At 40.4% G+C, this 16,520-nt stretch overlaps 1 protein-coding gene across 2 annotated transcripts in view; it reads left to right on the top strand.

The window, feature by feature from the left end:
* The window catches only part of ARHGAP10 (Rho GTPase activating protein 10), a 358,624-nt gene that overhangs the window by 134,019 nt on the left and 208,085 nt on the right, over positions 1–16,520 (top strand). For both annotated transcript variants that reach the window (XM_021698767.1, XM_021698766.2), the window contains one exon: positions 12,727–12,798. In XM_021698767.1, the coding sequence (XP_021554442.1) occupies positions 12,727–12,798 (72 nt within the window). The remainder of the gene's footprint in view (positions 1–12,726; positions 12,799–16,520) is intronic.

Below are 16,520 nucleotides of genomic sequence, written 5' to 3'. Positions count from 1 at the left end.
TTGAAGCCTTGTCATCATCAGATTCTACTTCCCTATTGAAACTTATGTTTCCTATATTTCATGTCCTTGGGCTTGTTCTCTGCTTCTGAGGTATCAGCTCTTGTGATAAACCAGTTACTACTGACATGAAAGAGCAAAGAGGACACACATGGACTCCCCCTCAAACCCCCCCCCCCACACACACCAACAACAGACACCAGAATGTGACAAGCCCACTCCTTTCATTGTCTTATGTAGAGGAGTGGTTCCGTTAGTAGGAATTAAGTTCAGCTGAATCTACAGTTTCATGAGAAAAATATTTCTGTCAGTTCCAGTTATGAAGTACTCAACGGTATGGCCTTGGCTTCTAAAACAAAGAACTGAGAGAGAACTTAGGGAAACTTTTAACACTTTTAATTACCGAAAGAAGAAAAGGGAAACTGGAACTCAGTGAGGTAGAGTGATTTGATCCACATCACTTCACAGAATAAGTTGGTGACAGTGATGAAAAGAGAATCTCCTATCTCCTGGTAGCCTAAGGACATTATTCTTTGCCTTTAGCCCCTTGTAAGATTTACCAACCTTTCCTCCACCTTTGAACCTGGGTGAAATGGAAATGTATCCTTATAGGTGCCATCTACAAGGTGGCAGTCTTGAAGAAATGTGAATTTTGTTATTTCTCCTGACCTGTTTGGACATGTGTAGCCCCCCAGCATTTCAGTCAACAAACCACTTGGCTACTTAAGGAAGAAATATGGTGGATATTTGAAAACCTGCCATTGAGGCCTTCTAGTTATGTCAAAGAAGTGCCAGCATCAGTAAATACCTAAAGAGTGGGTGCCATCACCTTGGAAGAAGATCCTGGGTACCATAGTGGAGTACCCCTTAAAGAAATAATGCATCTCCAATATTCTTAATGGCACAGAGGAGAAAAAATGTGTGGGCAAAACTTGATATTGGTGACTGAGATGAAAAGTGATTCAGAAGAGCTGGACTCTGAAGAAATTTTAGAAATATCTTAAATATGTTTTGTTTTTTGTTCTTTTATGTGTGCATGAAAGGGATATGTGATAAAGATCTGCCAAAGAGCTTTTTCAATAAATGTATAAGTTCTAAGTATTAAGTTTTAATTACGATTTCATTTGCAGTATTTTTTCCATAAAGCATATGAAAGGATGAAGTATTATTATTATATTTTATTTTTTGAGAGGAGAAAGTGCTTGTGAGTAGGGGGAGGGTGCAGAGGGTAAAGGAGAGAGAGAATTTTAAGCAGACTCCATGTCCAACACGGAGCCTGACATGGGGCTCGAGTTTGCAACCCTGAGATCATGACCAGAGCCAAAATCAAGAGTTGGATACTTAACTGACTGAGCCACCCAGGTGCCCCTGGAGTGTCTTATTATTAGTGGCATGTTAGATTGAATGAAATACAAACTTCAGTGATGGTGGTGATTACTAGAGGCCCAGGGGTATACCAGTGGCCATGATAGTGTAGTGGAAAGAATATGGACTTTGGGGACAGTGGCAGACAAGCATCTCTCAGATCTCCCACCACAGGGAGTGGAATGGACCACTGGGCCCAGCTGCTCTATGGTTCCATCACTGCATTAGAGTGAAGGCCATGCCTCCCACAGGCTGCCCCCAGCCAGTGACTGAGACAGCAGGGGTACTAAAGCAGCTCATTCCTGGGGACTCTGGAGTCCTCTGACAGGCAGCCTTGGCTCAAGGAATCCCCGATGGCCTCGCTGAGCGTTCCCTAGAACTGCCCTGCCATCTAACACGTGTCCACCCAACCTTCCAACCATCCTTCCCTGCCTGTCTCCTTCCCCTGGGGTCAGACCTGCATCACTGACAGCTCTTCTAGCCTCCTGGGCTCCCTCCCCATGTTCTCTCACAAATGTTTCCCCTAATACGTTTCCGGCATTTCTAATCTTGTGGTGTCTGCTTCTTAGAGGATCCAGTGTAATACAGAAACAGACTGTTTTGAGTGAAGATAATGTATACAGGAGCCTCAGCATAGGTATTCATGTTACTATTGTCACCATTAGCAGTTGAATTTTTGTAGATGTTGAATTTTTGTACAAACTCTATTCTTTTTTTATTTTTTTTTATTTTTTAAAGATTATTTATTTGACAGAGACAGACACAGTGAGAGAGGGAACACAAGCAGGGGCAGGGGGAGAGGGAGAAGCAGGCTTCCTATGGAGCAGGGAGCCCGATGCGGGGCTTGATCCCAGGACCCTGGGACCATGACCTGAGCTGAAGGCAGACGCTTAACGACTGAGCCACCCAGGCGCCTCTAGAAACTCTACTCTTTACGTTATCTAAATTTGTAGGAGAATCCTACCTCATTCATAAAATAAGTATTTTTGAATGCCTGTTAGGAGCTGGATGGTGTTCTAGCACCGGAGGATGCAGTGAGGAGTTAGGTCCTTATTGGGATGAAGTGCTTAGCTGCTGGCTGCAGAGTGGAGAATGAGGGACTTTCTGCCTCGCACCCTCCTTTTCTCTCTCGGCCACTCAGATAGCCCAGGCACAGAAGGGCTGGAGATTAGTCTCTTTGCCATTGACCAAAGGTGTAGGTGTTCTTTTCTGAACAGGTCTCCCCACCACCCCCTTCTCTCTGTCTCATATTTTCTTCATACAACCATTTATGGCCTGATTTATCAGGTTCCACTAGTAGCTATGCCTCTGACTTACACCGTTCACTTCAGAAATGAAAATGTTCTCTTATTTAAAGCTAAAAAATAAAATTTCGAATTCTCATGATACTTTTGCAGCTTTCTGTCAAGCTCCTCTTTCCCTCACTTTTGTGGGGTTTTATTCCTTCTCATATTGTTCTGCCTGGGTATTTATTAAAAAAAAAAAATAGGGGCGCCTGGGTGGCTCAGTTGGTTAAGCGACTGCCTTCGGCTCAGGTCATGATCCTGGAGTCCCGGGATCGAGTCCCACATCGGGCTCCCTGCTCGGCGGGGGGTCTGCTTCCCCCTCTGCCCTCTTCCCTCTTGTGCTCTCTCTCTCATTCTCTCTCTCTCTCAAATAAATAAATAAAATCTTTAAAAAAAAAATAGAAGCTAGATCCTTATTTTCCCTCATGCACAGAGGAAAAGAAGATCAAAGTTAAATCTCTTATTTAATGTCCTTATTAGGTTAACTTATTCCTAATACACCCAATCTTTGCTTGAAGATTCTAGGTTTTTCCCAAGAATAATAAAAAACAATCTTTATTGGTAGAGTCTATCTGATTTAAATAATTGGAGTAAAATTGCTACCTTTAATGAATGGCCTTCAAAATTGATGCAAGACTTCCTTTTTTTTCCCCCTTCAAATAAAGACTAAGGTATTTGTAGAAAAGAGACATTAAGGGAAGCTTAAACTTTTGTGTTTCAGTCGCTTAACTTTTTTTTTTTTTTTTTTTGAGAGCCAGATTATGGCCAAATATTCAGGGAATTAAGCCAGAGTGAAGAAATTGTCAGAACTTCAGCTCAAATCCTCTGGTTTTTTAGGCTCTGTTCAGAGTTTAGGATTGAAAGTTGACAAAAACTCTAGGAACTTTTTATTCTTGGACTTTCAGAAGAAAGCAAAGGTGTGGTGACTGATCTGGTGAAATTAGAATGTATGTTTTACTAATTATAATTTCTAGCCTGTTAAGTAGTACTGCTGTGGGCTAAAAGAATCCGACATTCAAGAAACTATTTCACATTAATTGGCTCTTAATTTTCAGGTTTAAACTATAGAATTAATTTACAGCACCTCTGTACCTATGTCCCAGTTAGACCTCTGCATATGGGTTCGTTAAGATTCTCACCAGTTTTGAGCTGGTAAGTTTGAGCTATCATTGCTCTAAAATTTAATTTTGTTTTTACATTAATTTTTTTCCGCCAGAAGGATTAGCATAGCTTGAGCTGTGCTCACAAATAAAATAACATCCAGGGATTTATTTGGAAGTTAAAATTGCTTCTAGTGTGGCATTCCCTGCCTTTTTTTTTTTTTTTTCCTTAACTGTGTAAAGTAGGTAGAGAGAGCAAGCATTATTCCTTTTTTAAAGTTGAGAATACTCAGGTAACAAAAGAGAATTGTGTTTTCTCTGGTGTAAAACCAGAACTGGTTAGGACCGAGCCCAAATGAGAGAACTTACTTGTCACTGTGGCAGGGCTCTGTTAGCACGACCAATTAGATGTTTTCATTTCTTCTCAGCATCACAGGTCTTTTGACTTCTTTCCCTTATTATTTTAAGTATTAGAAAAATAGCTTTATGTGCATTTTAATTTTCCTATTAGGACCCAAGTCTAGGTTGATGGGGGAAGGCACAGTCCAGGGAGATCCTGGCTAGATGGAGAAAAAGAGAGATCGCAAAGGATGAGTGTGACTGGGGAGTAATCTAATTCATGAAAAATGATCTGGTTTAATTAGGAGAAAAAACTTTAGGAATTGAGATGGATAGTACTGAAAGCATTTTGACAAGACTGTTGAAAGTTCTGCAGTTAAAAAAAATGTGAATCCTATGTTAGTCCAGGTTCTCAGTTGCAAGGCCTAAGTATTCTGAACGGAAAGGGAATTTATTTAAAGAATACTTGGTAGGGCACCTGGGTGGCTCAGTCGTTAAGTGTGTGCTTTTGGCTCAGGTCATGATCCCAGGGTCCTGGGATCGAGCCCCGCATCGGGCTCCCTGCTCTGCGGGAAGCCTGCTTCTCCCTCTGCCTGCTACTCCCCCTGCTTGTGCACTCGCACACTCTGTCTCCCTCTCTCTCACTCTCTAGCTCACAAATAAATAAATAAAATCTTTAAAAAAAAAAAAAAAAAGAATAGTTGGTAGCTTGCAGGATCTTTATCCGGATCTGGGAACCAGGAACAAAGCCCAGAGTTGCCCTTGCAGAGCTGGGCTTGGAGAAGACCGTCACCACCATTGCTGTAGGGTGTACGTAACAGGGCATGTCCCAGCAGCACCGCTGCCCCTGCTGGTGGTTGTGGAACTGCTCCTTCTGGAAACGATGCGCTACCACTCACCATCTCATTAGTGGAACTCTGGCCAGGTCCCACAACCTCCCTACAAGGGGGCTGGGAAAACAAGTGTCTGTCATTCCCAGCTTTTATAGTGGAAGGTTGGGCTGTGCCTCCTTTGATAGGAGAATTCTCAAACATAGGAAAGGTGTTTTAAGTGTTATGTATCGCAAAGGGCAGATATACCCTACCTATAATGTTATGCCTGATTATATGGCAACACCATTTTCCTATGAGAAGATTAAACAAAAAATGTTTTGGGATGGTTTGAATGGACACACATGCCTTAAGCATGTGATTATCTAGTAGACATACATATGCATACCTACAAGTGTGTCCATTCAAAAAAAATATGTGGCTGTATTTTAAAATCAAATTTTTAAAGATTTTATTTATTTATTTATCAGAGAGAGAGAGAGCGAGAGAGCGTGCATGCTCATGAGCGGGGAGGGGAGACGCAGGAGCAGGGAGCCTGATGCGGGGCTCGATCCCAGAACCCTGAGGTCATGACCTGAGCCGAAGGTAGACGCTTAACTGACTGAGCCACCCAAGGATCCCTAAAATCAAATTATTGTTGAATCCTTTAGATTTTTTTCCCCACTTATTTCATAAAAAAGTTATTCCAAGTCTCAACTGCTTTTATGTTAGTATGTTTATCACTGATATACTCTGAATTTTTCAGGACAGCTGTCCAGAGTATTTCATGGCCCCGTTTGTCTGAGTTGAGATACGGCACCTTTAAAAAAAATCTCTTTCTCATGATTTCATTGGATATTTTATCTTAAGCTACAGATTTGCAACAGATTTGGACAGTCTCTTTTACAGGTTTTATAATACAGATGTATTTTTAAGACTTAATCACCCACCTTGTTTCTTTTAAAGTGATCTTTACAAAAGCACCAAACACTTACAAATTGAGGTTTTCTCCAGAATAACTACATCTCTTAAATTTCTTAGCTTCTTGTTTTTGTAACCCAGACTTGTTTGTGATCTGCAGCATCTGAAACTAGGTGTGATTGGGGCCCTTTCAGACTAAGATTCCTCAAGCAGTTCTTTGTTGATCAAAATAATGGAAAGTCTCCTTAAGGAGACTGTGAGAATTCTTATATAGGGTTAAGTTCCTTTTTTTCCTTTTTTTTTTTTTTTTTTTCCCTGAGAGACAGTTTTGGGAAAAATACTTCTTATGTTCATATATATATGAATAATAGTTCCTTGGCACCCTTTCTTGAGGTTCTGTTTCAAGAAAAAAGTAAGAAACATGTCTTTGATGCATGGTTTCTTTGCTGTTATTCTCGATATTGGAGTTGGAAAGTAGAGTTTTCCTTTAGTCTAATGAAATGGGAAGTATCTGGAAGGTCATGGGAGAAAATAGTGGAAATTCTCCTTTGCTCTCAGATTATGCATTCCTCTGGGGTCAAGAACACTTGGAATCCAGGCTTAAAATAACAAGGGCCATGGGGAACAGACATAATTCCTTCTGTTCCATTAGACTCCGTCTATCCTTGTTAGTACTGAGTGATTAGAAAGGCATGGTTTAGTACTTACATGGACTTATTCACTGTTTTATCTAGACTGAGACTTGAAAACATTGTTATTAAAGATCTCATAGGATGTAGTTTTGCCTTTTTACTGAATATGGTTTCTAGATCCAAGCCCCATTTTCTTTAGATTTAGAATCAGAACTTAGCCTTCGATACCAAATGGGGAAACTTAAAGCGACAGCAGAGGTTCCTCTCCAAAGCAGAGTCTGATTCTCTGCTGGTCAGCTGTCCGTTGTCAACAGATTTCTCAGCTACTGCTTGAACGGTGGAGACAGGCAGAGATACCACCCTCTCTTCTCTTTTCTTTTTAGACATTTAAGTTCTCACCTCCAGATACCTAATAATAGGGATTTCAGACTTGACTAGTTGGAGAACTTTTAATCCCCCAGGCTGTTATAAAATAATCTTGTTCTTTTACTTTGAATTGTGAGGTTTTAATGGAATCTGTGATTGGCCAATCACATGAAATGTAGCTTGTTTTCTGCTTCTCCCAACTCACGTAGAATCCTAGAGCTGGGTAAGACCCCAGAGGTCTCCTAGGCCAGCTCTCTCTCAGTGCAGGCCTCTGTGGTAGAGTATCCCTGGATATCAGTTGTCTAGATTGTATTTGTTGGTGTGAAAAGAGCTAGAGGTCATAGTTTGCCTGCTCCATGAAGGTCTTATTGACCTCCTCTTGATAGCGAACTGAGAAACTGCTCTACAGCTTCTCCCCATTAGACCTGGTTTTGTCTTCTCTAAGTAAATCAGAATGATTTCTTTCTTCTTTCTTACAGCATCTATTTAAATATTTATGGGTAGCTTTCATGTTCCCTCTGAATATTCTCTTCCTCCCCAATTCCATCGAACACCTCTGGTTTTCCTATTCCTTCTAAACTGTTTTAACATTCTGGGCACATTCCTGCTTCGCTCCAGTTAGAAAATGTCTCTCTTAAACCACAGTACCCATCCTATTGAGATAGGTTCTGATCTTATGGGACACAGTTGAATGATTGCCTTGTTTGGTTTGAACATAGACAGTGTATGTGTTCATTCTTTTTTAGGGCCACTTATGACTCCTTTGACTCATGCTGGACTTTCAGTTAACTCATTTTTAGGGACTAAAGCCCTTATTAAAGCCTGCTATCAAATTCACATAAATTGTTGTTAAGATAGTTTTACACTTGAACAATTGCCTCTCAGTGTTGAAACCCGCTGGATTGCTTATCCTGGCCAAACTCGACAGCATCACTTTTGAATCCTTCTTTTCAGCTGGACAGCTACTTGAACTGTGATTCTCTCATCCAGCATTCAACCTTTCCTCCCAAATTTTGGTACCCTGAAATATGGTAAATGTATATTTAAAAAAATACATACAATCCGTTAAGAGTAAGTAGAACCTCTTTGGCCATGATACTTGAGATGATTCTCTCAGGCAGGGTTTAGCCAGCTGTGGCCTGAGCCCACCTGGCCTCCTGTATTTGTAAATACAATTTTGCTGGCATCTAGCTGTGCTCGTTCACTTATATACTGTTTACAACTGCTTTTGTGCAAATGGCAGAGCTGAGTAGTTGCAACCCAGCTTTTTATAGGAAAAAGTTGGCTGACTCCTGCCCTAAGGCGAAAGCAGCTGGTAAATGAACACGTTTTATGTTCATGTAGATGCTGCATTCTGTTTCTAAGCAAGACTATCCAAAACCCTTTCCAAGGCTCATTAGTCAAGGCTTTTTATGACTTCTTTTTGTGGCTTGTTCAAGTATTTTATGGGGAAAAATATGGTTATATAATCTTATTTGTGGATTCTAAAATCACAGTCTATATTTGCTTTTTCTTTTTCTCTTTAAATTACCATATTGATTTCTAATGTACTAGTATTTGAAAGCTTATGTCCGTGTTACTACTTCAGCTGTCTCTTTCAAATTGGGGTACTGTTATCACCAGAAATTTCCTTTAGGGTTTTAGGGGCAGTCTTTGATTTGGTATTCATTTTTCACTGGGGAAAAAGAATCACATTTTGGCATTAGAACGTTTTAGTAACACTCATTACTAACAAATATATAATACTTCTGTGAAATTTATAAAAGGAACTGAGAGATTCCATGGAGTCTCCAGTCTATTTTGAGAAAAAGAAGAAAACAATCCTCATTGCTCAACCAACATTGCCTTGCTGAAGATTTAGTCGCCACTCTGTTATTTTGTTCTTGAACAGAATGCTTAAGGTTCAGTTCAAAAGTTACATAACCAGATATTTTAAAGAAAAAAATGATAATTTTAAAGAAAAAACTTTTAATCAAAAAATTTTATGAAAACATTGGATATAGTGGTATCAGAACCTTTCCTTACTCTGGATATTTCCTTGTTAACCTGCAAACAGTAAGACAGAAATCCCATATATTCTTGTCCTACACTAGTGTTAGACCTTGGGAGTCAGATATTGCATCAAATTAATTCTCCAAGTGAAGGACATACTTAATGACCTAAAATTGCTCATGTGTAATCTTTGTGGCCTGGTCCTTTTGTGAAGCACAGTGTTTCCTCCACAGTATAGAGTTTTAGGGCTCACATTTTAAAAGGCCTTTATATGTCTGTGTTATTAATGCCTATATCTAGCATTTACAGGGCATTTTCTACGTCTTACTCTGATGGTGAATGGAGCCCGTTGGATCTCTTCAGCCTCCTCTGCTTATTTTCGGCTTCTTCAGCTGCGTTAGTGACACCAGGATTGCTTGCAGTTCTGTGTCCGGAGGTTGCCATTTTCCCTTCCTCTTTACTCTTAACTCTTTGCCTGAAGAACTCCGATGCCCTGTTTCGGGCTCAGGTCTGTTTTCTGCCCTTCCAGAAGTCTTCTCTCACCCAGTCAGCGTCTTCTGTGCAGCTTGCCTGTGCAGTGTGATGCTGATACGTTTAGATCTCCTGGAAATGCTCTTCCCCGGGACGAACCTCACTGCTCACCTGCTCCCTGTGTTGCTAGAGAAAATCTCACAACAGGGCAGATGGGTGTCTTCACAGATTCCTGTTTACTTATCTCAAAGGGCCTGCAGGCTTGCCTGGGAATGTTCATGTTTCTCTAGGAAGTGCCCTACTCACTGTTTGTGAGGATTCTTTCCTTCATTCTCCTAGTCAAACTTTCTCCTATGCTCAGACTCTCTTATAAGTGGCCTTGCTTTGTACTTCATGGAAAAAAGAACCATCAGGTAGCAGGTCCCCCAGCCACTCTTCATGAAATCTGCACGCTCATTTGTACTGATACTTGTGTTCTCCTTACATCCTGTTACAAGGGAGGGAAGGAGCCCTACTCCTGTGACAGGACAACACCCATGTGTGGGCAGCATCTCATCTCCTCCCACATTCGAAAATTTGAACCATCTTTTCTGGATTCTTCATGTGGGCATTTAGATGTTTTACTACCTTTGCGGTGTCTCCTAGAATCTCAGATTTAATGTAATTCCTTAGTGCTTGCTTCCAGTTGCTTTTCCTCAAAATTTTCCTATTTCAATAAAAGGTATTCTTATACAGTTGCTCATGGCAGAAATCTGGGAGTGACCCTGGAAACGCCTCCCTTTCCCACATTCCGTCTATCACCAGTTACTTTGATTCCACCTGCAAATATCTCTGAAAACGGTCTCCTCTCAATTTTTATTATCATGACCTTATTCCAACCCCGAGAGAATGTGCCATTCTAGAAGCCTCCTAGCACATCTTTCTCCTTCCAGTTTTCCTCACCTCTAATCTCTTTTTCTCAGAGAAGCCAGAGTAATCTTTAAAAGACCTAAATAATCATTGTATTAGTTCCCTGCTTAAAACCCTGCAGTGGCTTTCATCATGCCCCAAATAAAAGAACTCTTTGCCTGGGCCTACAGGGCCCTGCATGTTCTGGTCCCTTGCCTTCACTCCTCCCTTTCCATCCACTTCTTTGTTCTTTATGCCCCCAGCCACACTGGCCTTTTGCTAGTTACTGTAATACACAGATTCCTCACCTTAAGCCTTTTGGACTCTGCTGGCTTCAGGCTGGAAACCATTTCTCTTCCTTTCTGCACTCCTAATCCCTGCTCATCTTTCAGATCTGAGCTTAAATGTCATTTCTTGGATGGAGCTCTCCTGAGTCGTTTTTTCCTTATAAATCCTCTAATAAATTCCTCACCTTAGCCCTACTTTTCTCCATATGAAGGGATTACTAGAATTTACTTATGCATTTACACATTTACTTAATGCATTCACGTGTGCAACCTGTGTCTCCTGTGCTAGACAGTAAGTTCCAGGAGGGCAGAGACTGTACTAATCTTGTTCAGAGTCGTGTCTCCAGCACCTGGGGCTGAATGCTCAGCAAATACTTGTTTCATGAAATACAAGTTTATTGAGATGGCTGCTTGGGACGGGGAAGTCCCCATCTGGTACTTTTAGGCTCATACTTACATGATTTTGAATCTCTGCTTCTATCTTCTGTGCACTTGAGCAGCTCCTAGCCCCTGTGTTCCCAGCACGTCATGCTGGGCTGACTTCTTTCTTGAGTGGGCCAGCCACCATGGAGGATGTATGTGTGTATATACATGTTTATATGTAGGTTTATGTAGGAACACGATGTGGAAGCTAGGCAGCAACACTAGTGCTCATAGAAATGTGCCTTAAATTATTTTGAGATGTTGTGTGTGAGTTGGATCACTTTGAAAATGTATGGCAGACCCTCTCCTATCTGCTGGAGGCATTCCATATTGTTCTGAGTGGTTGGGAATTCCTGGTATGTGCTTTGTCCTTGCTCTGTTCTTTAGTACAAAGGATTTTCTGGTTTGCCATTGTTGTAGGTCACACGGTCAACAATGTAAAGAGGATAAAATTAAGGTATTTTGAAAAGGATCCCTTTCCCTTGACTAGTTGTTGCTGTTAATTCTCTTAGTTCCCTATTGCCCCAGCTCCTTGATACCTAAGTGACAAATTGTCAGGGTGGGAGTGAGTAGAACCCTAGGAAGAGAGTTCAACTTCTAAGCCTCTCAAGTAGGCACAGTCACTTTGAGGATTCCCTGTCTCACAGTATGAATGGTCTCTTTGGGAGAAATCCTTACCTAACGGAACATTGCAAAGAAGCCTTTGGTTAAATTCAGAATCCTTTCTTTTCCTTTTTTTTAGAAAAACTTTTTGAAGATTTTATTTATTTATTTGAGAGAGAGAGAGAGCAAGAGAGCACGAGGGGAGTGAGGGTCAGAGGGAAGAAGGAGAAGCAGATTTCCCACTGAGCAGGGAGCCCAGCTCAGGGCTGGATCTCAGGACCCAGAGATCATGACCCGAACCGAAGGCAGATGCTTAACCGACTGAGCCATCCAGGTGCCCCAGAATCCTTTCCTTTTCTAAGTCATTTATGCTTTCTATAATTTAAAGCTTGGATTTCTAGGGGCTTTTTTTTTTTGGTAAAAAAAGGAATGGCACACTGTTGTATTTTGAGGTTTCCTTTTCTATCCTGAATATTTTTGATCTCCTGGAAATAAATACAGGATGAGAAAACCACTACCCACCTGCATATTGTTAAATGCATTTTCCTTAGGTAATTATTCCCTTTTGTTTGTATTTTTAGCATTGTTTGTTGTATATTCTGTCTTAAAATGAAAAGCCCCAAACCAGTCAATATAAGAATGAGTGCAGTTGTGGTTGGACTCTGTGTATGGCTCCTATCATGTTGACTTTCCCCTTCTGTAACTGTTTGCCAGCACCCCCAATGTTTACTTTGTTGTGACTGCTTTGCTGATTTACCTTACATCCTCAGGAGGAATTTTCAATAAGACCGAGTGTATTTAAACTTGTAGCCACAGACCTAACCCTTTACATAATGTAGTCTGCTAACTAATAAAGGAATGTAATTGACTTGTAAATTTCTGAGGACGGGGAGGGAAAAAAAATCTCAAACAGAAGTGTCCTGTTAATGAATGTGATAGACCCCTTTGTTGTTTAAAGACAGCCCTCTTGCTCTTTCCCTGAAGAAAGAGCTGTGTTGGGGCTGCTTGTTGCACATTTCACTGGCACTCTGCCCCACCTCCTCTTCCCTGAAAATATTTACGGAGATCTAGCGTGTTAATAAATTTAGAAGTGATTTAATGGTTGCATTGGCAGGGTGAGATAAGGTAGTTAAAATATGTTGTTCATTTTATTTCTGGGTGGGGTCGAAGAGGGAAATGAAATACTGATTTTTTTCCTTTAGGGAAACCTAATACTGTGTTCTTTTGTTATCATTCTTGTTCTCTAGGCATTAAGTGTAACTGAAACCCTGATTAAACCCTTGGAAAAATTCAGAAGAGAACAACTTGGAGCCGTAAAGGTTTGTGTCTAATTTGAGCGCACTTGTAAGCGGACGATGGCAGTGCCTCCGCTGTGTCTAGTGTATGCTTTAGTCGCATTTGGCAGCTTTGAAGGAGATGCTGGAGTAAACCATCTGTTGTTTTATGTTTTCAATGTGCTTTTTCCCCTTTGGGCGATATGAAATTGTAAACAAAACAAAAACACCTGGGCAGGATTGTAAAACCTCTAGTCATCTTTGGCTACACCTTCCGATACCGAGTTTTGAAAACATCCTTAACCAAACAGCACGTTCACTTGGAATAGAAGCATCTTACCTCTGTAGGGAATGCAGTTACTTCCTTGTATGCCTCAGTTTTATTGGAGGAGTGTAGCAGGATGTGAGGGTTTAAGATTAGAAACGCAGCTATACCATGATGCCATTGTGAAACTAGGAAGAGAATATTGGGTTATTGGGATGTAATTTCCTTCCATTGAACACAAATTTATTGAGCTTCTGTTATGTGCCAGTATTGTTAGGTGTCGGGGATTCAAAGATGAGTGACCCACAGGCTGCGCTCAAGGATCTGGGAGTTAGCCAGGATTCCTGGGAATAATATGGTGACTTGACCACAGGGAGCCTGGGATATATTTAGCAACTTCTAAAGTTTGTGAACTGAGCTTTGAAATTATCCCAGGGAAATAATTTCCACCAACCTTTCCTGAATTTTATGTATTCACTTGAGGGACAAAAAGTAACATTCATGTGTTGACTATTTTTGGCTTGGCCCAGAAGAGAATAACATCAATTTTAGGTAGAGAAGAGAGTTTTTATATTTGTATTTTCCTCCCCTACATGGCTTGGGGATGTGATGCTTTTTTTCCTTTATCTTCCTAAACAAAATATTAAAATCCTTTTGTACAAATAAACATTGTGGCTTCAAGGGCTGTAGCTATAGAGTTGGGCCCAAAGAGTGCCAGCTTTTTAGTTGCTATTTATAGAATCAGTTCTCCTTTAAGTGACTTGTTAAAATATTAGACACTTCCTGTTGGCATACTATTTTACCGTTTTTAATGAAGGGCTGTGTTTTGAGAGGGGTTAGTGGGGGTACCCTCCAGGTCCTCTTCCTGGGATTGTTTGCGGAGCTGCACAAGGCTGACTGTGTCTTCTGGCTTTGCAGTAGGTCACTGGAGGTCTGCTTTCACACCTGTGACCTTGGGCAAGTAACTGCCTTTAGTTCCTTATCTGTAAAATGAGAGACCTGGGGATCTGACTGTCTACTTTGTAGTTTATGATTCTGTTTTAAATCTCGGACATCTTGGTTCTTTCTTTTTTTATACTTCATTGGTAGGTATGGAATGTAAATAGTGTCCATTTATTATTTTTCTTATTTTAATTGGATGAGGGTGGTGGTGAATGAGGATATATTATGGAAATGAAAAATGAATATGACTTAATATATTTTCTTTTTATTTGCCATACACCCTACTGGTTTTTTCGTTTGTTTTTTGTTTTTTTTTAAAGTAAGCTCCATGCCCAGTGTGGGGTTTGAACTCACAACCCTCCCAGACCGTGCTCTACCAGCTTGAGCCATCCAGGCAGCCCCCTACTGGGTTTTCATAAATTTCTGACCTGAATTTGCTATTGATGGATGACTCCTCCCTCTGAAACTTTCCCCATTTCTGATGTTATACTTGTTCAGGGTATATCCTGTAAGTACCTGGCAGGATAGATTGCCATATTAAAAGAAGAAGTTATTTTAGTAGTTTTAGTCTATGCCTTGAGTTGTTTAGTGGCCAAATTCCAACCTGAAGTCTCTCTCTCTTTTTAAATTCCTTTGTTGTTCTCCTGGCTTTAAGTTTACAAAGGATATATCCCATGTTTTTGTTCTGTATAGTATGCGTATTGGCTGTCGCATCATTGATACTATTCGAGGAGGCCAGTCCTTATGGGTCACAGGGAGAAGCCCTTTTTTTACTGACAGTTTTATATGTTATAATAAAGAGTAGAGAAAGGTGATTTTCTAGGTGACATAGTGCTACATAAACACCTGTTTCATTAGATTGTTCAGTTTTTCAGAGAAAAGACTGTGCTTTCCTTATTTTCTACTAGCCTCCACTCTGCCTTAATACATAAGGTATCTAATTAAATAACCTATTCTGATAATTCTAGAAGAACCTGGGGAGGGTTTGTGATCTGGATACTTGATTTTCTACATCTGTGCTTCCTAAATATTTAATCATGTTTTGACAAACATATTTTTGTCTCACTGGTTAATTGGGATACTTAAAAATAACTTTATTCTCATAGATAAAAGGTCTTTTTTTAAAAACAGAATAAAGCTTTTTTTAAAATTTTTTTTATTTTTGTGGGGATTAAAACAAAAAAAAGCCTTTAAAAGTTGACCATAGCAGAATGTTTAAAATATCCTTGTTAGGATGTTGATCTTCTCTTTCTCTTCTCCTTCCCCACCTGGCGTATCCTGCTGTCTGCCTTTTCAACTAGAGCTCTTTCTGTTCCTTTCAGTCTTGGTTTCTCCAGTTTCCAGAATCCTAGTGACGTGTTCATATGGTGGTTTTCATGTGATCTAAACTGCTAGGTGGTTTTTGCAAGTTGGATTTTTTAAAAGCCCTGAGGTGGTATTTTCTACCATTTGCCTCTGTTTGGATTTGTTCTTCTTCTGTCCTGTTTGGTTTGGGCTTATTCCTCTGTTCTTGGAGGTTCTGCTGATTTTCTCGCATGCTTGCCAGCTCCTCTCTGTTGGAAATATTCCATTTCCCCTCGCAGGACACCCATCCTTCTGTGCTGTGTCACATGAGGTGACTCGTCAGAGTTCCCTTCAAGGCCTAGATCAGTTTTTACTTCCTCTGCAGCTCTTTCCCCTTCCCCGGGGCTTCTCACTTCTCACTTGTGTCTGCACAACCCTTTATCCGTAGCCACTGCCCATTAAATGTCGAATTAGCCCCAGAGGACTAGTACAGGTACTGAACAATGTAGGAGCCTAGTCGGTTGTGTAAAATCTCCAAGAAATACCCCAGCTTGCTAAGACAGTGGGAGAATTAAAAATTGCTCTTTTAGGTATTTGAGCAATCCAGTAATGACAACGTGGCTTCAAACAAGGGGCAGCATGCAAGTATCAAGTAGATTCAATTAAACTATATTGATAATAGAGCCTATTCAAATGCTAGGTTGGAAAGAGCCCATTACCATTTTATTCCATGGAATAAACAAATGTAACCTCACAGGGTTGAAAAAGATGTTCATTTCATATATTATAACTGCCTCAGCCATTCACTGACCCTCATGCCAAATGTCTTTTGTATTTCTAAGACTAGATATCTAATGACTGAATATTTAATAAAAGTTGATTTCCCAAGATTCTGTAAATGACTACAAAATATGGGTAAAAAGCACATCTAAATAATCTCTCAAATTATGTTTGATAAAGCAGAAAAAAATGATTTAATATAATTACATTTCTTTCATTTTAGTTATAAAACACTTCCCAGTGCCTGTCCTATGGCAGGAGGCCCTGGGGTACAATTGTGAATTAAAACCCTGGCTGATTGGCCTTCAACTCTGGAGGAGAGATGTCAAATAAAAAGCAATAAAAATACACTAAAAAGTGCTATAATTGGGGTAAGCATAGGTGCTCTGGAACATGCCCTGTGATCTCAGCTTTGGAGTACAGGGCAAGTCTCTCAGGAAGACCTGATTCCTTCTTGTTTGAATCCCACTTCTGCCCCTTAGCTCGATGTGTGATT

This window comes from Neomonachus schauinslandi, chromosome 2, assembly GCF_002201575.2.
Source record: "Neomonachus schauinslandi chromosome 2, ASM220157v2, whole genome shotgun sequence".
Classification (NCBI taxonomy): domain Eukaryota; kingdom Metazoa; phylum Chordata; class Mammalia; order Carnivora; family Phocidae; genus Neomonachus; species Neomonachus schauinslandi.
This window is presented reverse-complemented; position numbering and strand designations above follow the sequence as displayed.